This window comes from Takifugu rubripes, chromosome 17 (assembly GCF_901000725.2).
Source record: "Takifugu rubripes chromosome 17, fTakRub1.2, whole genome shotgun sequence".
Lineage (NCBI taxonomy): Eukaryota > Metazoa > Chordata > Actinopteri > Tetraodontiformes > Tetraodontidae > Takifugu > Takifugu rubripes.
This window is the reverse complement of record NC_042301.1, coordinates 3770521-3792909: the sequence shown is the minus strand read 5'-3', so window position 1 is coordinate 3792909 and position 22389 is coordinate 3770521. Positions and strand designations below refer to the sequence as shown.

Genomic DNA, 22389 nt, shown 5'->3' with positions numbered 1-22389 from the left:
TGGGACTGAGACAATCTCTACAGTAATGGCTCCAATTTTGTGTGTTCCTCTACTTCTTTTGGGGTGCACATTTACGCTCCACGCACCTAAAATGTCTCTTCATGTTTTACTCAACACCCCCTCGGGAATTTAAATAAAAGCAAATCACTGAAGTCCCACAAGGAAAGAAGTGGTGTGGAAAGTGGCAGAAGCGATTGGGGGGAGGGAGACACCCGTGCAGGAGTCAGACGGCCAGGCAGAGGGGGATGAAAGCGACCACAGAGAAGTCTGTGTTTAGTGGGTTAGTGGAGCACCGGCCTTTGCTTAGAGGAACTTGGACTTGGACATTGTCACCACAGTGGAGCAGTGGCTGGAGACAGACCTCCATCAGTTTCCCTGTCTGAATGCAGAACTTTTATACCCATTCGTGTGTGGACAGAAGTGACTTTCTTTCTGTTTTTCACTTCCTACTGACATCATCAACAAATGGGATGGCCTGTACATCTCTCGTTCTCTCGTGTGTGTGTGTGTTCTCATCCTCCGGCTCAGAATAAGTGGCACCAGACAGGCCTTATAAGGAGTGGTTAGATCATTGGCCACACCGTTAGTAAAACAGAACCATATGCTGCTGTTGCCGCCGCTGCTCTGTGGGTGTGTGGGTGTGTGTGTGTGTGCGTGCGCACACGTGCACGGCTACGTCTTTGCCCGCGTGCGTGTATATGTGAGTAAAGCCATGTGTGTCCTGAGGTAGCTCTGAGAACAGGAGCCCATTGCTAATAGATATACTGAAGGTCCCATGCGATGTTCATGTTAAACATGTAGAGACACACTCACACACACAGACACACACACACACACACACAGGACTGAATTAGATTCCTGTGCCACCGGCAGTAGTGACCTGGCTCTACATCATGTATTGCTTATGAGGTCTGAGGCTGTCAACACACTGGCTGATGCAGTAAAGCCGTCACCTGTGTCAACATCCCATAATCTCATAATCTCTTATTACCCCGAAATTTATAGCTGAGCACAATCTGTGATTGATAACTCAAAGCGTCGTCATGAACTGACGCAGACACCGTTGGCATTAGGTTCCACACCTTTGCCTCGGCGGCTGATGGGCGACCAGACGTGTGTCTGAGGGAGACCATCAGAAGTTTGCAGAGCTCTCTGAATTTGGAATTTCCTGATCCTGCAGGCACTGGCAGCGGTGCAGGGAGCTGCCTGCGCTGTCTGTCTCCGAGAAAATTGTTGTGTCTCTTTCATCCTGCACGGCGTCGGCGCCTTCATCATTAACCAGCACCTCAACGAGAACCTTCCCCATCTCTGCTGCTGTCAGCCCTCTGCAGTAATGGCTGCACGGAACCACGGGCTGGAGGAGACGCTTTACACATGTTAAATGTGGACCCGCCACACGTCTGGGTTTGTTGCTGACGGTTTCACTGGATGAGGTGTTTGATATAGAGCCTGTGCGAGCGGAGCATCTAAATCGGTGTTTCCGTTTGGACTGGACGTCGGGTTCAGCAGAGGAGAGCTCTCCTTTCTCTCCTTTTCCTTTAGCCTCCATCTTTCTTACACAGTTTGTCTGGAATGTACAGATGTTTCCTTTTGGGAATGGGCGTCTTGCTCTACTCACTCACACTCTCTCTCTCTCTCTCTCTCTTACTTTCACACAGCAAAAAAGAAACGAGGGAAGAGGAGGATAAATTGAATCAACTCGCATACATTTTCTTGCCTTTGGATTATTTAAACAGTTAAGACAATTAGCACCGGGCCCATTTCAACATCTCCCAGCTCCTTTAAAGAAAAAAACGGGAAAAAAAACTGGTTGCTTCAGTGTGTTCAGTTTGGCTCTGTCCATCCCCCCCTTTTCTCTTCCTCTAAAGCCGTGCTCTCACTCGCTTCCTGTCCAGGTCACTTGATTGGAAGTGTTGAGTTCACTTTCTACGCGCTGTCGATAATTGCAAAGGTTACAGGGATCTATACATCCATGTCAGGGGCGTCTTATTGATTGAGGAATCGATGTGTCATGTCACAGAGGCATAAACTGGTGACCACATTTCCACCTCTGGCTGCTGATGAGCAATGTTGGTGCATGAGGACTTTATTCCACCTGTGGCTTTGGTCGCATGCAAAATGACATCACATTTGTTGCCGTCTGACGTTATATAAGTGTGAAACATCCCTCACAAACAGCCGAGATTTGGGACTGATGTGGCAACAAATGGGGGGGGGGAAGCCACAGATGTGTATTTTTCACTAATGACTAAGGTTCAATTCGGTTCAAAAACAACAGTCATAGGAGAAAAAAATGGGTAAATCAGTGGTGTGGCAGGTGGTTTTCTAATGTGAGTAAAGTGGTGTTTGTAGCTTTGGGTCATAAAATAAAGAAGACCTCCGTCAAACATCCTGATTCACCATCGTTCCAGGGATGAAGGTGTCACGTCAAGATACATCCCTCGACTTCCTGACGTGCTATTTATCCCCTCTGAAAACCAGGCTGGTCTACTGAGAAGCCTTTTCATTCATAAGCCATAGAAAATAACATTTATTTTCAATTTACAGTGGTTTCTTCTTCTGTGGTATGGTGACACATGTTTAAGATGCCATTGTTCTTTCTTTTTCTGGCCCAGAATATCATTAGAGATCATTTCTCTTGACTAATTGGGAGAGACTCATTCGATATTTTTAAATTAATTGTAGCCTAAATGTTGTTTCCGTCCCCCACAGAGATCTTTCCAAGAATCACATCTCCTCCTTTGATATCAGCCTTCTGGAGCGAGTCGTGGGACTTCGTGAGCTGTGAGTTAATTTTGCGTGTGCCACCGCACGTAAACACTTTATTTTATGACCACATTTCAAATCCTTCCTTTTATTACAGCCCATTTCATAGCACAAAAGACTTAACCTGCTTTCCTGACTGTTGGTGATGGCGGCAGATTGCTGCCCAAAGACCTCCAGACAGACTGTACAGTAATTGGAGCTGTGTTAAAGTCCCCAGTATATGTAACCATATATTTATCTTGCTCAGGTATCTCCATGGAAACAGGATCAATGTTTTACCCAGAGGAGTTTTTTGCTGTGGTCCACTGTCAACAATGTGAGTGCAGATTGAAAACATTGGATTCCAAACATATTATCTTAGAGACCCTCTTTTCTATTAAAAATAAGAGGATTTTTATTGTTGGAAGATAATTATGGCTCCCAAAACAAAGACTTTACAAGCTTTTTGTGCAGCATAAGCACCTCATATTAGCTGCCTTCATAATTAAAGTCAACATGTTTCATCAAAATCCAGCAGTGCTGAATGGTTTCAGGGGGTTCTGATCATCATTCATCAAAAAACCAATTCCAACTAACTCTAATTTACAAACCAAGACCCCCACAAACATGTCTTTAAAGTTCTGAGGACCAGACAAAATGTCCTCATTTGACAGAAAATGTCCTCCCTTTGCCATCAAAATATTACATTTTAGCATTCTATTTAAATGCTCATTCGGTTGGTGGAGGAAATAAATAAATGGGTGGAGTTTAAGAGATGGAGCAAGTCTAACACTGTAATTGAGCTTATACAAAGCAGTGCTCGTGTGTGTGCACGTGCACACGTGTGTGCACATGAGTGCGATGAGAGAAGGCTGGTGGTTTCCATCAGTTCCTTCCAAAACCACCACACAACAGCCCCATTATGTCGACTCCTGGATTGAGGGTGGGGGGATATTACGAGTGGAGGATGAAAAGGAGGTAAAGGGAAAAGGGATGAGAAGAAAGGAAAACGAGAGAAATGCATGGAAACAAAACAGATGGGTGGAAAGAATAAGGGAGTGACATCAAAAGTCTCAACGCGATCTGATAACTGGCCCTCTGGTTTAATTAGGTGACTCATTCTCTGTTTCTGGGATAAAAAATATACAAATGCATAAATTAAATCAACTTTTAACGGTGCAGGAAGTGCATCTTTTTTGATTATCATCTGTTCTTTTGTCAGCGATTTGAGCAACAACCAGATCAGCACCATCGAAGAAGGAACATGCAACCGTCAGTGCAATTTAACTCAGATGTAAGTAAACGTAATCTATTCGTTTTCTCTGTTTTTCTTTGACATATATAAACACAAGAAAAGGTCAACCAAATTAGGGAAACCGCACGCCGTTGGTCACAAACAATAAAATGAGCTGAACTTTCAAGTTCCTGGTGAAATGAAAGGAAGTCGGCTTGAGGCTGGAGCGAGCGAGATTAGTTATTCCGTGGCAAGATGAGATGATTTCTTTTCATCTCTTTTTGCCTTTAAAGGCTGCTCCTTCTCCCCCCCACCCCTCCGCTCCACAGTCACGTTAGCCAGGTGCTGTTTTTGTTTAAATCTTTTATAGGAATGCACCAGAAATGCATTGTGGAGTTAAACCTGGTGTTATAATGCAGGAAAAATGACACTTATGTGGAAAAATGTGCGCTATTGGCTTTATGCTGAATTATTGGGAATATAAATATTAAAAAAGAAAGATGGAGCAGTAATTTTATTCAGCTTTAATGTTCTGTTGTGTGCAAAGTGTTGCTCTTAACTGGTCGCCTCTATTGTCCAGTGACCTCAGCGGCAACCCCTTCGAGTGTCATTGTAAACTGTTCCGGCTGGTCAGCTGGCTGCGGGAAAAAGGCGTGAAGGTTCGGCGTCCGGAAGCCACGCTCTGCGACAACCCGCCGGCGCTCCGCCACCGGCCACTGCTCAACGTCAGCCTGCTCACCTGCGGTAGGGGTCGCACCTTCCTCCACAGGCGAGAGCGTCTCCGCGCCGTGGAGACGGCATTTTAAGACCGCCGCCTCTTGTTGCAGATCTCAACTACGTCGCCTGTCTGAAGGAGAGCAGCAGTGGCGGAGGAGCGGAGCGGAGCGAGCTAGTCATCTTCTCTTCGTCCACGCCCGGAAACTTCACACGCGAACAGTGCAACAGCGTGTGTTTTACTGCCTCCCACCGCTACGGGGGCTTGGGGGGGAGGCACGAGTGCCTCTGCAGCACAAACTCGGAGCCGAACTTCATCAGTGAATCACAGTGTTCTGCTGCCTGCACAAACCCTCAGGTTATGGAGGTAATTGGAGCTCTGTAGTTTTGCCTCATCTGTTGTAAACAGAGGGTTTGCTCTCAATCTTTCCCCTGCGATCGACTTCCTTACAGAACATGTCTGGAATGTTTGATTTTTAGCTCCGTAGTTTTCCTTTTTCCTGTTTACTTTGTTTATTCATCAGAGATGAACCCAAGCAGGAAGGCAACAAACGGGAGACTTTGTCGGTTTGCTGCCACCTGTACACTGTTGCATTTTGGCTAATACTGTGGCAGGCTTCCCCACTCTATAGTATTAATGTACAGGCATATTTTAAAGCTCATTCTTTCATATATGCGTAACTAAATCAGGGGGGGCTCTCATATATTAATAGTTCTGAAAATATTTAAATCTGCCCATCATTGTTGCTGTTATATTGTGTGAAATGGCACAAAAAGATATGTAATTTTAGAAAATCAGGATTGGTTTATTCTTAATGACTCTATTAAACCCACATTCAGGGCACGTAGACTTATATAGGAAGCGCTCACGCTGCTATCTGCTCTGTGCAGGAATGTCGTTGGACTCTGGCCCACGATGTGTTTGAGGTGAACTTTTCCATCTCTCTGAGGCCTCTTCCAATCCAAAATGTTCACAGCAGCATTAGTTTCTCAGCCGCCTCCTCCGTCGCTCCGGTAACCATGTCCTGGGACTTTGGAGACCTGTCCTCTCGAGTGAACACCAGCGGAGCCGGTGGGACCACCACAACCTCTCACAAGTACGGACATCCTGGACGTTACCTGGTCAGTTTGATGGGATGGTCTGGAAACAACAAGGTGAGAGGAAAATAAGGGACAGTGAGTTTTTATACCCGGTGATCAGGGTCCTCGAGGGGATAAAAGTAATTTCCTTTTGGCTTCATGATTTAAGGTCTCTGCACACGGAGAGGTCGTGGTGACACTTCCCCCCAAACTGGAGCTGCACTGCCCCACACTCGTGGTGGCCAATCAGAGTCTCCAACTCACACTTGTTAGCTGGGGTTCTGTCGATGTGGATGTGGACTGGAAGATCACCAAGCACGGTGTCCAAGTCGCCAAAGGTAAGATCCTCTGAGCAGCCGCTCTCTAAACTACCGCACAGTCTCAGAGGTGTTTAAATGCACGATTCAGGCGTCTGAAGAGTCACGACTTGATATTGAACAGTGGCAACCTGGATCATTGTGTTCTCTTCAGTCAGACAGACCTTCTCTAGATTCCCTTGGAGTTTTTGCTGTGTCTTTATACACAGTCTCTCCCATTTCACGTCTTTGATACTCGTCTGCGTGGCCTCCCTCACTAGACTCCTACTGGCACTGACTCTCAATTTGTGAGGATGACCTTATATGGATGGAGTTACACATTTCATAGAGAAATACTGGTTTTGTTGTGTAACAGAAGTGGCCAATGGTTCTGTACGTGGGACATATTTTTGAGTTGAAATGACATTATATATCCTGCGATTATTTCTTACTTTATCCCGTTAAACAATCGATACTGTAAAAAGACAGAAAGAAAATGTCACCTGTGTTTGTGTGCAAGCGTCCTTGTCCGTTCTAAAGCATCTTTCAAAAAGCCTTTTATAGAAAAAGATTACAACAAACCTTCGGTGTTACAAAGATTGGCCACCCATGTCTGTTAATACTTTTTCATCTTTCAGGGAAATTTAGGGAACATACAGTCTTCCCTAATGAAAATCCCAGCCTGATTACTGAACCTTAAAAGAACAAGAAAAAATGTTCCCCCCTTGGTGATAGCAATACTCACTTAAATCCTTTTGGTGTTTTTCTGAACAGTTTTCAGTTGTTGTATTAAGCTCCTGTTTTGTTCCATAACACCACAGTTACGTTCTGATTTTTATTTCTCTTGCCGACATCTTTATGCGATTGCGATGTTGCCTGAGTGACTTAAAAGAATCTGGGAAATGACGTGGCTGCTTCTGTCCCCTGCCAGCCTCCCCTCACTGTCCAAAAGATGGGGTGCTGCACGAAGAGTCCTCCCGCTGTTTCCAGATCGTTCCAGGGGAGCTGAGCTGGACCGATGCTCGAAAACAGTGCTTGGATCGCGGCGGGGATCTGGCAATAGTCAGGAATGATGCACTGCGTAACCTACTGGCACGTAAAGTCACACAGTGAGTCTCGTTTGTTTGTTTGTTTGTTTGTTTTAATGTGCTACAACGACGAGGCCCTTGGTTTGATGTTACGCAACCTTGTCGTGGCATTTACTGTAATTGGCACCTGAGCTGCGCAAAATTCTAAACGCTAGCAATCATCTCCCCTCCCCGGGTCATCATAAGTGCACCGCTTTTTCATGGATTCACATTTCTGACATATTGCGTGTTTGTGGCTCCGTCTGCATGAATTTTAGCGAGCGTTGTCGTGCTCTCAACATCTGCGCGGAGGTTTTTGTTGTGGCGAAAATGAATCTGACCTTGCGCGGATCCAAAGGCCGCCTGTGTTTAGTGTTGAGGGTCGGGGAAACGACATCTGTAAAAGCACAGCTGCAACTTTAACACCCCGGGAGAAGGATTCCAAAGTTCCAAGTGTGTGTGTGTGTGTGTGTGTGTGTGTGTGTTAATGTAAGGCTGGAGGCCTGGTCCTTGACTTAAAAAAAACAACAGAATGTGTCCTCCCCCTTTCTTGCGTCTTCCTCCACCCTCCCACTTACATAATGTCCATTTTGTTCATCAGACCTTGTTTTTCTCCAATTAAGACCCTCTTCTGTCTTCCCTCTTCCCTCTTCCGTGCTTATTTTTCTTCCATCTGCTGGTTTCGGCTGATTGCAGTGAGCCAGTAGATTACGTGACAGCTGAGCCGTGTCTGGGAACGTACAGTCATTTAGAGATTCCACGCAATTTGTCTGTGGCCTGAAACATTTGATCACTCTGATCACACGCTGAGCAGATGCATTTCACAGTGTGCGGGGTCACGTTTTGGTTTTACGTACGATTAAAATGATTTTCCGACTGTCCCTATTCATAGAGCCTATGGGAGCTCCATGGAGCGAGGCGTGTGGCTGGGGTTAAGTGATGTCAACTCTGCTGGCAAATTACACTGGGTGAACGGCTCCGAGGCTCAGGAAGGAGAGGAGGGCCTGGCGCCTTGGTCATCGGTTGCCCGTGGCAACCTTTGCGTCTCACTCGATCAGCGCAGCCAGACCAGTTCGCACTCCTGCAATGCCAGGCGGGCTTACGTCTGCCAGTACAACCCTCAAGGTAGGCTCCAGATGCCCGCACAGAGGAATCCATGCTCAGCCCTGCCTGACAACACACATATAAAACCATTTATTTAACAGAATTTTCAGTCATTTTTAACAAAGTATGACTCTCATTTTAGCCATTAAATATATATATATTGTATATGTATTTTTTTTTGCCCCCCATGGTTGCAGAACACGTATCTTTGGCAGTGAGGTGTCACTGGTATTGATGAGGGAGCTTAGTTTCAAAAAGGCAGGTCTCCCCCTCGCTGGCACCGTTTCGTAGATGATAACACAGCAGTGGAGCATCGTCAGAACCTGCACACAAACTCTAAACCTCATTCCTGCTCTCACTCCCATTCTGGTCTCTTTCGTTTTTTTCCAACCCTCGGGGGGTGCCAGAAATTGAGGGGGGCCTCACAGTTAGAAAACTGCTGTCATTTTGTTGTTTTCCACTTTGATTTGAAGATATTTTGGTAAGAAAGAGAGAAAAAGGGTGCGAGAAGCACCGGATCCCATCTCCAGAGTAACTGCTAATCGTCCTAAAAGCTGAAGATCTCCTGGGTTTCCCCACTTTGACCTTGTTCTGCACCTGCCTCTGCAGTGCGTGTTCCGGATTCAGGGGTCTTTGCCATGGGCCTGGCCGTGTTTCCCTCCCACCATCTACTACAGGCCACAGCTGCCATGATCACAACTCCGCCGCCCCCTCATGGTGGCGTAGAGGTGAGGATGAATCCTCAGCAAGGCATTGCAACAATCAGAAATCACCACCCTGCCCCCCCCACTGTGTGTTTCAAACCTTGCAGGTGCTCCTGTTTCCAGCTTTGAGCTTTGTTCGGGCAGGTCGTCTGTCCTCGCTGGAGTTTGTGACTCGGGAACTGAGCTCGCAAACACACATCTTGTTCCAGATATACAGACCTCGCTGCCGTTATCCTGGCCTACACCTGCTGCTGCCCAGTAAGTCAAACTCACAAACACAATTGGCTGGTCAGCATCAAAAGGTGTTGACAGAAATCCATAGGCCACCTGTGACCACATGCATGCACACTGACAGCCCCTGTCTTAAACTGTTATTGGTCAACAGGCTTTAAATAGAGGCTGAAAAGACAACAAAACGGTGAGGGAAAGGGTGAGGGAAGCAATTAAGGCCACCTCCCCTCTGATATGACTCCTCTCTTTGTGTGGACACGACATAGAAAAAAACCTTGAAATGCTTTCAGTGTTGTTTTGTTTTTTGTTTTTTTCTTAAAACCTGTCCACTGAGAAGGAAGTTGGCTGACGGCAGAGAATGACAGAGAGGAAAAGAGCAAATCCACATGAAAGATGTGAGAAAGTGGAGTCCACAGAGAGGCTAAAGACATGAGGGCATCCCTGCTGTGAAACTACCAGTTATTCTGAAGCAGTGGACAGATTTAGACAGAGCAAAATGTTTGAATTACGCTAACTTTTAATCCTTTACATGACGTGATAACATTGGGGTGCATGACCTTTAGGTGTCCTGTTACTGTATATCCAGCTATTCATTAAAGCCCCATTTCCACCATCCTTTTCAGGAACTTTGATTATAAGATATTTATTTAGGTAAAACCAAACCTTTAATCTGTGGTTTGCACTTCCACCGCGCCCCAAAGTTCTACAAAGGAGTGGGGGGGGGGCAGCAGTCAGGCCCACCGGTGTATTCCTTTATAAGCTTCCTTAAGATTCTTTCAGCTTCTCACTTTCGTCATGCATTTTACATTTCCTTGTAGCTCCACCAGCTAGTTGGCAATTCTTCCAGGACTTGCTGCCCCAAAATCTGACTGAATTATTTCCTCAGCAAAGAACTGAGGTGTAACAGAAGTTATCATATCTATATGCTCAAAAGATCTTGATGCAAACATCCCAGAGAGAAGGAACTTGTTTTCTACATGTAATAACAACCCAATCTAAACTTCCATTGCTCACCTGTCTCAGGCTGAAGACTTGAATAAAGAGGTGTGGACACTGAGACGTCTCTTTTCTTGCAGGCTGTGGAGGTCCAGCATGTTCTCCGATGGCTCTGTGTGTCCCCAGTGAGTCCAGGAGTGCTGATCCACCTTCTTGTCCCAAGCTAGAGCAGTGGTGTCCATTCCAGCACCGCTGCTTGCCCCTCTCGAGTCCCTGCCAGCCTTCCTCCTGTCTAAACTGCTCCCAGGGGCACCAGCTTCCCTCGGAGGCGCGGATGCCCCTGTACACGTTACAGTACGAGGTGCTGTTCTCTCTGACAGCAGGCCCGGCTGCACATGTGCTGGTGAGAGGCTGAACCTTCAACTCCTGGGTTATTAAGGCTTTCACTTTAGAGTTTGTGTTTGAAGTACAGTAACCAAGGAGCCAGTAGCCACCTTTTAATCTTGGAATATGCTTATGAGTAAATGTTTCAGTGCATGGAAATTTGACAAGTTCTGTCTTCCAGCTTCAAGATCAGTTGGAAGACCTCCTGGTGTCCCGCGGTGATGTCATCGCCCTGCAGCACGATGCCGGCCCCGCCTCCCTCATCCACTGTCAGTCCTCCCCGCACTCCTTGTGGCGGCAACCCGTTTTTGCTCTCAACCTCTCTGAGTGGTTCGGGATCAACGACGCGCCGGTGCCACCAGACAACTTGGCCGGTGATGGCGCTGACCCTCTTCCTGACCCCGAGCTAGACTTGAAGGCCCTGGTGGAGGGTACCAGAGGTAGCTGGATGGAGAACGCAGTTTGCCCCGTCAGAGTGCTCTATGTGGGTCAAAGTGAGACTCGGCTGCGGGGGGCGGAGCTGTCGGCTGGACTACCTCAGCCTGGACTCTACAATCTGCTGGTAAGATGCGTGTTTCATCTATATTATAGGAGGCACTGATCCGATATTGTTTTAGGTGGTAATTATTTCTTAACAACATTTTTTTCTTGTATTATACTACCATAAATATTGCATTATACTTGCATTTCAAAATTTACTTTGATTCCAGGTGACCTCAGCCAAGCAATCGGACCTGGTTTCAGCATCGTGTTCACTCCAGGTGCTGCCTCCTCTGGACTTGACAGTCCTCCACCCCTCCCCGCAGAATGGCACGCTCTTCTTGGAGTCGAACAGGACCCGACTGCTGCTCCGCGTCCAGTCACGCTACGAGACCAAGGCCTTTTACCGCACCAGTAATTCCAGTGCAACATTCCATCCCTACTGTCCCCAAGAGTTTTCTTCCCGCCTCTGTCATCCCAGTACGAGCGAAGGCTCCGGGGCTGAGGTCGCAGAGCCCAGCATGTATGCCGTGCTGGATCTGAATCTTAAGATAAAGGAACACACAGGCCCGGTTCAGGTGGAGCTGATGGCCCACAATAATGTGACAGAGGCCAGCCTGACTGTGCTTGTCCAGCTGGAGGAGTCGCTCCGAGGTCTGGTGGTACAGCCACACCCTGCGCGGAGGGTGCTCATGGAGTCAGTTGTGGTGAGTGGGCGGTGGTATAATCATTTTAGTTTTTTTCCCCTTTTATTATCCCTCAATGAACTTTGATTTGGGTTTGTTTCAGAGCTACACGGCCTCTGTGTTGGAAGGCTCTAATCCCACTTTTAAATGGACGGTGGACGACAAGCCGTTTTTCACCTATTACAACACGGTGCTCAATGTTATCTACCAGCACGCCGATGTCTACAAGCTCACCGTAAGTTTGTTTCACGTGTATAGTTTCCTTCCCTCAATATAATGTTTCAAACCAGGTGTGTTTTTGTAGACAGAAATTCGATCTGAGCAATTCTCCAGACTCTAAAAAATGACTCGTGTCGTCTGAGTAAGCGATTTAGAGTTGCAGAACTCTGGGTCGGTCACTGTTCTGGTTTAAAAATAACCAGAAATTTCCAGGCTATACATTCATTGTTGTACAGCTGAGGTGAAAGAAGCCTTCTTTTCTCTGATGGTCTTCCAGGTGACGGCCACGAACCACGTCAGCACCCTCACAGAGGATTTCAACGTGACTGTGGACCGGCTGCAGCCCATGACAAACCTCACCGTAAAGGGGGTACCGGACGTGGTCCCTCAGGGCTCCACCCAGACGCTCACCACATCTGTGCTCATCGACATGGCTGTCCCGGCCACCGTCCGGTAAGAACAAGCAAGGTTGAGGAAAAAAGGGAGAGATTTAATATTTTGGCAGCACCTTTTTCTCCACATCTGTCTCTCACTTCTATTTTTTTTTTCTGGTCCTCCCGTGTGTTGATGGGGCCTTGCAGCAGTCTTGTAGTTTAAACAGATTGCTGACAAAGAATTTTCCCCTCTGCTCGGCAGCTTATGCCGTACTTTCCACTTTCCTCTATATTTCTTTCATATTCATCCCTCTCTCCCTCCCTTTCATACCCGGTCTCTCTGTGCTGCACTCTTTTGCTCAATCTCTCTTTGGTCTCCGTTTTTGGTCCAGAGAGACATCCTGAGTCAAGTTTCCACTTCTCTAAATTAAATCCTCCTAGAGAAGGTTTCCAGACAGGGAAGAGTGTGTGTGTGTGTGAATGTTCGTGTGTGTGCGTCCTAACATTTCAACATTATGCTGCAGATGGTCCTTCGGTGATGGTGGATATGAGCAGTTTGAACACAAGCCTCCCTACCCTTCCTCCCTCACCTGCCCTGAGTCGCCTTATCAGGTCCTCCTAAGCAGCAATGTCACCTACATCTACTCTCAGCCAGGTACGAGTCTCTCAGCACCACTAAAAATCACGAACAAACCTCCTATTCTTCAAAAGCTTTTTTTTTTTTTTGCTCTGTAATCTTTTTAACATTTAAAAATTTCGTGTTAAATATTATTTTCATCCAGACGCAACAATTGCACCAATTATGTTCTCACATTGTTGTAATTTCTGTGACTGGTTAATTTTTTTTTTGGCCTTCTGATGACAGCAGTCAATATACCTGTTTGTATGAAAATGTTGGATGTTGACGGGCAGCTTGTGTCCCATTTTTTGGTCCTCTGTGCAGGCATCTACACGGCAGTAGTGTCAGTCTCCAATCGCTATGAGAACATCAGTCGAAGCATTAACATGAGCGTCTACAGCATCCTCACGCGTGTCGACATACAGACGGAGCCGAGTCTCCTCCTTGCTGGGAAAACGGCTGATTTCGAAGCTCACCCTCTGCCTTCACCCTATGGGATTCATTACGAGTGGAACTTTGGAGACGGTTCTGCACTGTTGCAGGGTCGGCGAGTGGCGCACACCTTTGAAAAGAGCGGCCCGTTTAACGTGTGTGTGTCTGTAAATAACACCATCAGCTCTACAGCGGTATGCACAGAGATGTTTGCATATGAGGAGATAGAGTCTCTAACAGCGGAGAGTTCCTCTCCCACCGAGCTCCACAGCGCCACCACTGTTCGAGCTCACCTCTCATCGGGCAACAACATCACATGGACCTTCTCCATGGGCGACGGGAAGAGCTACACACTGTCTGAGCCAACGGTCTCGCACAAATACGCCAAAGACGGGAGATTCACAGTGAACATAACTGCCATGAATGCCGTGAGTTCGGGTTGGACGATCATACCAGTGGAGGTGTTTGTCTTTCAAGTCGCCGGGATAGAGCCGTCAGGATGTGTCGGAGAGCACGCCCTTGTCAACTTTCGGGCCCGGGTTTCTGGGAACGCATCGTCTTATCTTTACGAGTGGAGCTTCGGCGATGGAAGCCCCAATGAGACGCACCACGGAAACCCCGGAATCTCACACACGTACCGCGGAAATGGGACGCATCCGCTCTCTCTCACCATTACCAGTGGAGTAAGTAAGGCCAACTTCGTTACCCAGGTGTGCGTTCAGCCGGTTTTAACCAAGATCAGTGTCACCGCCGAGAAATCACACTTTGCGGTTGGAGAGAAGATCCAATTCCAAGCCAGAGCAGAGCCAGAATTTAACTACACTTATGAGTGGGACTTTGGGGGAGAAGAGGACCTTGTTCTCCCTCACGCCCCTGCGAATGTAGTGAAAACCTATAATAACCCAGGGTGTTACGTGGTGACAGTGGCTGCCTCTAATAACGTTTCCAACACCACCGGCAGCATTTCGATCGAGGTTCTGACGCCCGTTGGAGCAGTTGTCTTTCAGCACAATGGCACCCATTACAATAATCTGACCCTTGGGGTACCCTACTATTTCTCTGCATTTTCCTCAGCGTCCAATGTCTCTTACCTCTGGAACTTTGGCCACGGTAATTTGCTCAAAGGTCAGAACATCCTCCACACTTTCAACACGCCGGGACTCCACAATATTACTCTGACGGCGGCCAATCGGGTCGGCAAGAATCACACCACTGTACCTGTCGCGGTGCTGGCTTCGGTCTCTGGATTGACCATCAATTCCAGTCTGGTGAACGTCCCTCTCAACACCTCAGTCCACTTTGAGGCCCACATGGATGAGGGCGATTCTGTTCGGTTCTCCTGGATTTTGTGCGACCACTGTACCCCGATCTTTCGTAATAACACCATGTTCTACACATTTCGCTCTGTTGGCACTTTCAACATCATTGTGACGGCGGAAAATGATGTAGGAGCAGCACAAGCGAGCATCTACTTGTTTGTGCAACGTGAGCTGGAGGGACTCCAGATTCTTGTCGAGACTGCAGAAGGAGGAGGAGGTGGAGTACAAGAGCTGGACTGGTGCTACTTTGAGACCAACCGCGTTGTTCGTTTTCACGCAGGATTTAAGGAAGGAACCAACTTGACCTTCACCTGGAACGTCATCCTAAAGAACGAACCTGACAACTCAATCTTTAACCTCACCGGGAAGACAGCGAAGGTGAATCCCTCAAAACCGGGACCATGTGATATCTTTCTCCAGGCAGCAAACCTCCTGGGCCAGGTCACTGTCAACAGAACCATCTACTTCCTGGAACCTGCCAGGAACGTGCAGCTGCAGATCAGCGACAACCCAGTTGCTGTCAACGCTCTGATTAACATGACGGTGCTGAATATGGAAGGCTCGAACCTGCAGTACCGCTGGTTTGTTAATGGAGATGATCTGCAGTGGAGCAAGTCCTGGATGAGCCACACCTTCACCAGTGCCGGCCAGAAGCAAGTCACCGTCAAGGTTTTCAATGAAGTCAGTTCAGAGGTGCGATCGGAGATTGTCAGCGTGCAGGAGGTCATTTCCGGGCTGAAGATCACAAGCGCTGATGCTACAGAGCAGAATTATTTCCCAACCGATGTCAGCGTTTGTCTCCAGGGTGAGGTGTCAACGGGAACCAACGTGACGTGGTCGTGGTTGATCGACGGAATGTCCAAAATGCAAAAGAAAGCCTGCGTGACTTTCCCAAAGCCTAAAACAGTGGCCGTAACTCTAAATGCTACCAACGACGTGAGTGGAAAAGTGGTTTCCAGAGAGTTCTTTGTTCAGGAGAGAATTTTCAGCCTGGAGCTCAAGGCCAGTAAGAAGATCGCAGCAATAAATGAGAAAGTGGAGTTCAGCATCTCCCTGGTGGCAGGCACAAACGTCAATCTCAGCCTCAGCATCAGTAGGGACGCCACTGTCGTCCTTCAACCCAACCAAACCTACGTCCACACTTTCAGCAGGGTGGATACCTACATGGTGAATCTCACGGCTTATAATGAGGTAAAGTCAAACCAGATTCATGATCACATAAGAGTACAATTAATATTATTAACCTACAATGTACCGATGTACCCCTTTGTACTACTATAATATTCATTTTTTTTTATAAATGATGCCTTGAAATGTGACACTGTAGGTTAGCTGCAAGAGGCGGAATCTCCACATTGAGGTTATGGAGCCGGTGCGGGGACTTTCCATCCAAGATAGCTGCGCCGCCATCGCTGTCGGTGAAAAGAAAGTGTTTGTTGCCAACGTCCAGACTGGGAAACCTGTTCATTTCCTGTGGACGTTTGATCTTCATCACCTCCACAAGGAAACACACATGGGCAAAGAGGTGAGATCCCCCAGATTCAGCCTCAAACTGAGCTCAGACTACAGGAATTTTATCCGACGTTTAGGTTCAATTCACAGAACGCAAACACAGACTTAAGAGATTATTCTCTGTAATCTCGTGCGCGGACATAACATCACTTCATTATCATCGTTATCCCTGAAAGAGGAACAGACTCCCTCCAGTGAACTCATTTCATATGATCACATGCACAGATAGCAATGTTTGTCCCCAGTGAAGGTGGCATTTATAAAACTGCGCAGTTAAATCTGCTTTGGAGATTTAATATTTGACGCTGGATGCACTCTCCTGACATGATATCAAAGATTTTGAAATCCCAAATTTTAAGGATGTTTGATAGAAATCGGGGTGACTTTATGCTCTCTTGGCAGTTCAGAGCTAATCCATCCTTCGGGGCTGGCACCATGGTGAGATACGCACAATCCCTTCCGGTCAGCTTTGAGTCAGGAAGTTCTGGAGCTAAGGCATAGATTTCCAAATCCAGTCCTCAAGGGTGTGGTTCAAACTGGGTTTTGGGTCCTACCAGGCAGAAAACTGTCTTGAACGCCCTTGAGGACTGGATTTGGACATCCCTGGGCTTAATGATTCAGACCTCTAATTGTCCCAATTGTCCTGTAGTCTGAGCCAAACTGTAATTATCTACTGACATACTAGAATCTCACAAATCCAGGTGTCCTACACAGCAGAAGAGGAGGGTTTACTGACCATCTACCTGGGAGCCATAAATGCGCTGCATGCTCAGAACATCACCAGACAGATGCTGGCGCAGAATGTGCTGGTGGACGCCGTCTTGTACGCGCTGCCTCAGGACACTTTCGTCAATAAAATGGTCACCATGAATGTCTTGGTCACCCCCAAATCGAATTTCATGGACTGCTTGTGGATCTTTGGAGATGTTTCAGCTCCACGTCACACCAACAACACCACCGTGGGTCATGAGTACACGCACCCGGGACACTACCGAGTCCAGGTGGGTTTTTCCTCCACCTACATCAATATGACAGTGGTCTACATGAAAACTGTTGAAATCCTGTTTGTTTTTTTCTTCCCTTCTCATTGCTAGGTGAACTGCAGTAACCTGGTGAGCTGGGTTTCGGCCCACGCTGAGATAAACGTCAGTGTGCTGGAGTGTGAGGAGCCTGAGGTACAAGTGGTCCAAGCCCCCCGCCTGGCTATATGGCGCTCCCAGCCCACTCTGGTGGAAGCCAGCGTGGATCTTAAAGGATGCCTGCGCTATGGAGCCCAGTACCTCTGGCAGATACTCTCAGCACCGTCGTGCGATAATGACCCCCATTTTGCATCTGGGCGGGTGAACGGGGCCACTCGGTCTTTCCCAGTAATTCCTTTGCCAGCGGAGGTGGATGTGCAGCGGCTGCAGCTGTCGCTCCCTAAGATGGTCCTGGCGGCAGGCAACTACACCCTGGTGTTCTCCTTGTCCTATGAAAACGTGCCGTTAAAGAAAGCCGCCTGTCTACAGCTTGGCGTCATGGCTGCCCGGTCAGTGGAGGAACACGTTTTAACGATCTCTGTCTTGTGTATATCCACCCAACGACACGTATATCTGCTCCCTGCTGATATGCATTTAATGAAAAGTATGGATCTTTTCCCTTCTTTTGTGAGCAATTGGTCTCTCGAGCGCACAGGGTTGAAATTACACCGACTTGCACAAGAAAGTCTTCTTTCTCTCGGCACAACAGTCGACAGATGAGGTTCATTCACTTTACTCATGTTGATAACATTTTTCTTTTTAAGACTGATGCCGATTATAGAAGGGGGCACCTACAGGGTGTGGTCCAGAACTCAGGACCTGCAGCTCAGTGCCGAGCAGTCCTACGATCCCAACATGGACCCTGACAACCAGTCCCTCCTCCACTATCACTGGGAGTGTCAAAGCACCTCAAAGGTAAAGCCACATCCTCCGTGTTGGACTGGATAAATAGAGTTTGCACGAATGAAGTGAGGTTCGGTCATTGTCTAACCAGCATGATTTTGAAGTGATGTCCTATATACAGTATATCCTATATAGTGATGTTTTAATACAGTGTGAAAAGAAGCTGAATAGATGCAGTTCGTGCTAGTAATTTGAAAAGTTTTATAATGTTATCAACCCTTGGAGAGTGATTTCTTTGCTGTTCTGCTCCTTTCCAGTGTTTGGCCTTAACAGGAGCCTTATGTGCGTGTGTGCGCGTGTGTGTGCGTGTGTGTGTGTGCGTGTGTGTCCGTCCTTGTATTTGCTACATATTGAGTACAAAAACACTTATTCTACTAGTAGAGTGAGGACATGTTTCTGAAGTGGGGATATTTTGGCCCCACAACTTTAAAGGTTGAGGTTGGAATTGGTTTAGAGTTCTGGTAAGTTAGGCTGGTTAGGGGGTTTAGGGTAACTAGCAGGCTAATGTATTAAGTTTCTGAAAGTCCTCACAGAGATAGAAGTACAAGGATGAGTTACCAGATAAGGTTAGCATTCTACAATCGATGATTTGCTCCACACACACACGATCACACACACACATGCACAATGAGATTGTGAGAACAGCACAACCACAAAGGATGGGACGCTGTGAGTCTGGGATGACAAAAATGATAAAAGGTGGACAAAAAGATCTGGCAGGAATTCGGTTGATGAAAAGCTGCATTCTCCCCAGACCTTGTATTCTATTACAGTATAAGGAAAAGCAAATGTTACATAAAACTTGATTAACAATGTCTTGTCCTCGCATTCCCGGTTTTGTGATTAAATGTCCTGTTTAGCCAGATTACGTCGAGATTTATCTGCCATTCCTTTAAACGTCATTGCTGCTGTTGCGTAAGACAACCTGTGATGTCTGCTGACAGGGTCCAGAACACTGCTCCACTCTGAGCTTCGGCCTGGGATCCAAAGGTCCGGTGTTGGGAATCTCTGGTTCTGAGCTGGAAGCGGGCATTGAGTACACTTTCAAACTGTCAATCGGCAAAGAAGGGATGCCACCAGAGTCCACTACACAGACGGTATGTGCAATGCAAACATTAACATACACACTTTGATTCAGGGCCGCTGCTAAGCTGTAGGAAGCCCCCCAACAAGCACTCACACACACACACACACACACACACACACACACACATACTTCAGAGTTCCACTCAACACTCATGCCTATCAACCCCCACAACACATATTTGTTCAGCAGTCCCCCCCCTCCTCTTGTACCCACTTACATTCTAATGATTATTAAATGGAACTTAACCCACCCATTTACAAAGGCTTATTTCAACCACTTACAAATGACGGATGCTGTTCAGTCTCGGCTTGTTAGAACCAGAGTTAATGGAGAGAACATCTGGCTGAAGGTTGCACCATTTCAGGGGCAGGAATGGGGCAGGGGGCCATTTTTAAACTATACTAACTGCAGGCCTGTTAAGTTGTTTTGAGTGTCTTATCTGAGGTAGTCGGAGTAGATGGGGAAAAACTGTTTAGAATACATTTTCACGTCACCTTACATTGCTGGGCATCAAGGAGCAGCTGCTCTACAGGGACTTTGAATATAAAAAGGGAAAAATGATTGACACATAAAAATAGCTCACCTCACGGTGCGGTGACGACATGCTCGACAAAGGGGTGATAATTCTAGTATCTTACTGTAGCATTTAAATGTCAAGTGCGTCAAAAGTGACTCATTGTTGTCGTCGACGACAGCGGGATGACAGTCTAACTGTGCCGTTTTTCACAGTGAACAGAGGCAGAGAAGTGTATATGTAGCACCGTCATTGATGGAAACACCAGCCATCCTGTGCCCGAGCTGAAGCATACGGAGAAATTCCCAATTGAAGCTTTCGTTTTGCTGTGATTTGCTCCCCATTGTTCATCCGTCACCAATCAACAGCAACCAAACACCCATCTGTGTGGAATTGCTGCAATTTGACATTGATCCTGCTTGGTTGTGTGTTGCAGGTGCTTGTCCAGAGTGGTCACATTCCCATGGTGTATCTGGAATGTGTTTCCTGCAAGGCCCAGTCCCTGTATGAGGTCAGCCAGAACTCGTACGTCTACCTCAGAGGGACCTGCTCTAACTGCCAGGGCTTTCACCGCGGGGTAAAAGCACACACTCACCTTCACCAATCCTCTGCTGCGAGGTCAGATTCAGGCAGCTGTTTGGGTGTGAACAGGACGTCCGCAGAACCGGAGCGCAGATGTTTGTTTATAATCCCAAATCTTGTTGTGTCCCTGGACTTTCCCACATCAGAAGCTCCCTATGGCTGCAAAACAGTGCTGGAAATGCTGGATATGATAATGAACCCTGCTGGCTACACTTAAAGCCGGAGGGATTTTTTTTTTATTATTATGCTGATCTCATTTATAAAATTATGTTTCTGGGACTTTTGGTATGTGACTGTAATTCTAACTACACTGTAACGTGTGGATAGTGTTGATTCATGGAGGCTCTGATGTGGCCACTTGACTTTGCAATATAAAATCTGACACCTAATTAAGGCTGTTAAAGAGGGGACAATATTACAGAAATGAGTCAAGTGGGAGCAATTATGTTATTATCAAGGTACAAATTAATACAATTATGAGGATTTATGTTTCAGTAATTAAATTAAAATTATGGGTACAAGTTCAGTTAATGCGTCTTGTCAGGGAGTGGAAGACTGATTTTTGCTCTTTATAAGACATCAAATGATCTGCTGATTGTAGCTTCCTGCTCTGCTCTATCATCTGCTCCATGTGACTCCATTAAGTCTAGACTCATGAAAAACTCCAGAGGTGGATGTCTGGCGCAATCAGGGATCCTTGTCTACTTTAAAAGCGACGACACTTAAATGCAAAGATTATGGACTAAACATATTTAGAGAAGACTTTAGCATCCCGATTTTTTTGTAAGCGCGAGACCATTAACTAAAAGCCGGCTCACTCTCTCTCAGCGCTGGAGTGCCGTGACGCTTCAGAACGACACTTTGGTCCTGGACTCGTCCTCCACCACCACAGGAAGCGGCGGCATGAACCTGGTTCTGCGGCAGGGCGTGCTGCACCTCGGGGAGTCCTACAATTTCACCCTCCACGTGACCGATGACAGTCTGGACGGCGAGGGAGCTGCCTCCATCACTCTTCACCACAATATGCCCCCAGACGGTGGAGAGTGTCACCTGAGGAGGGGAGGGGAAACCGGCCAGGAGCACGGAGACAAAGAAGATGAAGTCTGGAGGATAGAAACGCTGTTGGACCGAGTGCAGTTCAGCTGCTCAGGTAATTCGGATGGACTATCTCCCAACGGAGAACCTCTGTTATGTCTTTTCTAAACCATTCTTCTTCTCTTGTTTGGTGCATCGTTCTTCTCTTTAGGTTACAGTGATCTGGGAGTCTCAGAGACCCCTCTGCTCTACAGCCTGCTGGTGAACCGCTGCAGGGACGACTACTGTGAGGAGTTCTACGTGTACAGAGGCAGCAGCCCAGAGCACTCAGCCTTCCTGCCTCCAGGCTTCAGCTCAGCCCAACACCGCGTGTCTGTTTTCATCACGGTGGAAGACCACCAGGGAGCGGCCATTAGGGCACTCAACAAGTAAATATATCCACCGTTCATCTAGAGCAGAGGTGCCGAGTCCAGTCGTCAAAGGCCACAGTCCAGACAGGATTTCTGTCCTACCAGGTAGACAAAACCCGGCTGGACTGTGGCCCTCGAGGACTGGATCTAGAGTTTTTGCAATGTGGATAAATTCTGATCTCCCCCATTTCCTTCCTCATTTAAATATTTTTTTTGTTGTAATGTGAGTCTTGTTTTAGTTGTAGAAGACAAAATGTCAGAGCTTTGTGTTTGTGTCCAGGACCATCAAGGTTGTGTTGCCAGATCCGCCCCCCGAGTACAGCAGCCTTCCTCATTGGCTGTCGGACCTGATAGACAGCAAACTCAAAAAATTGTTGGATCAAGGAGACTTCCAACGGGTCCGAGAGCTGTCCCTAGTTCTTATTACTGTCCTCAATGAGGTAGGACGATGAGCCAACAGCCATCAAGACAGTCATTTTTTTTAAAAAATTCCCTGTAAAGTAACAGTTTGGACCGTTTTTAAATCTGCTTTCCCAGTATGAGCAGACACGAGAATCTGTGCGAGTGTCACGGGTTGAGCGTGGTTACCGAGGGAGGGTCCGCAACAACATCACCAGAGCTCTGACCGCTCTAGACCTGACCACCGTTAATGACATCCAGCAGACCTCTGCGGCGTTGGCTCAGTGCACGGTGAGCAAGCGGG

The 22389-nt window shown here is 47.2% G+C and overlaps 1 protein-coding gene across 3 annotated transcripts in view; it reads left to right on the top strand.

Moving 5' to 3' along the window:
• Positions 1–22389, top strand: part of pkd1a (polycystic kidney disease 1a) — a 39086-nt gene that overhangs the window by 4469 nt on the left and 12228 nt on the right. For 2 of the 3 annotated variants that reach the window (XM_029851209.1, XM_029851208.1), the window contains exons 2-30: positions 2713–2784; positions 3014–3082; positions 3968–4039; positions 4560–4723; positions 4807–5060; positions 5585–5848; positions 5943–6111; positions 7001–7178; positions 8029–8261; positions 8850–8968; positions 9052–9202; positions 10252–10514; positions 10677–11057; positions 11206–11682; positions 11765–11896; positions 12158–12333; positions 12779–12909; positions 13198–15815; positions 15952–16149; positions 16539–16574; positions 16838–17137; positions 17231–17664; positions 17920–18070; positions 19003–19155; positions 20096–20236; positions 21070–21391; positions 21488–21704; positions 21967–22126; positions 22224–22376. In XM_029851209.1, the coding sequence (XP_029707069.1) occupies positions 2713–2784; positions 3014–3082; positions 3968–4039; positions 4560–4723; positions 4807–5060; positions 5585–5848; positions 5943–6111; positions 7001–7178; positions 8029–8261; positions 8850–8968; positions 9052–9202; positions 10252–10514; positions 10677–11057; positions 11206–11682; positions 11765–11896; positions 12158–12333; positions 12779–12909; positions 13198–15815; positions 15952–16149; positions 16539–16574; positions 16838–17137; positions 17231–17664; positions 17920–18070; positions 19003–19155; positions 20096–20236; positions 21070–21391; positions 21488–21704; positions 21967–22126; positions 22224–22376 (8188 nt within the window). The remainder of the gene's footprint in view (positions 1–2712; positions 2785–3013; positions 3083–3967; positions 4040–4559; positions 4724–4806; positions 5061–5584; positions 5849–5942; positions 6112–7000; positions 7179–8028; positions 8262–8849; positions 8969–9051; positions 9203–10251; positions 10515–10676; positions 11058–11205; positions 11683–11764; positions 11897–12157; positions 12334–12778; positions 12910–13197; positions 15816–15951; positions 16150–16538; positions 16575–16837; positions 17138–17230; positions 17665–17919; positions 18071–19002; positions 19156–20095; positions 20237–21069; positions 21392–21487; positions 21705–21966; positions 22127–22223; positions 22377–22389) is intronic. The other variant, XM_011612445.2, reaches the window with a different exon arrangement.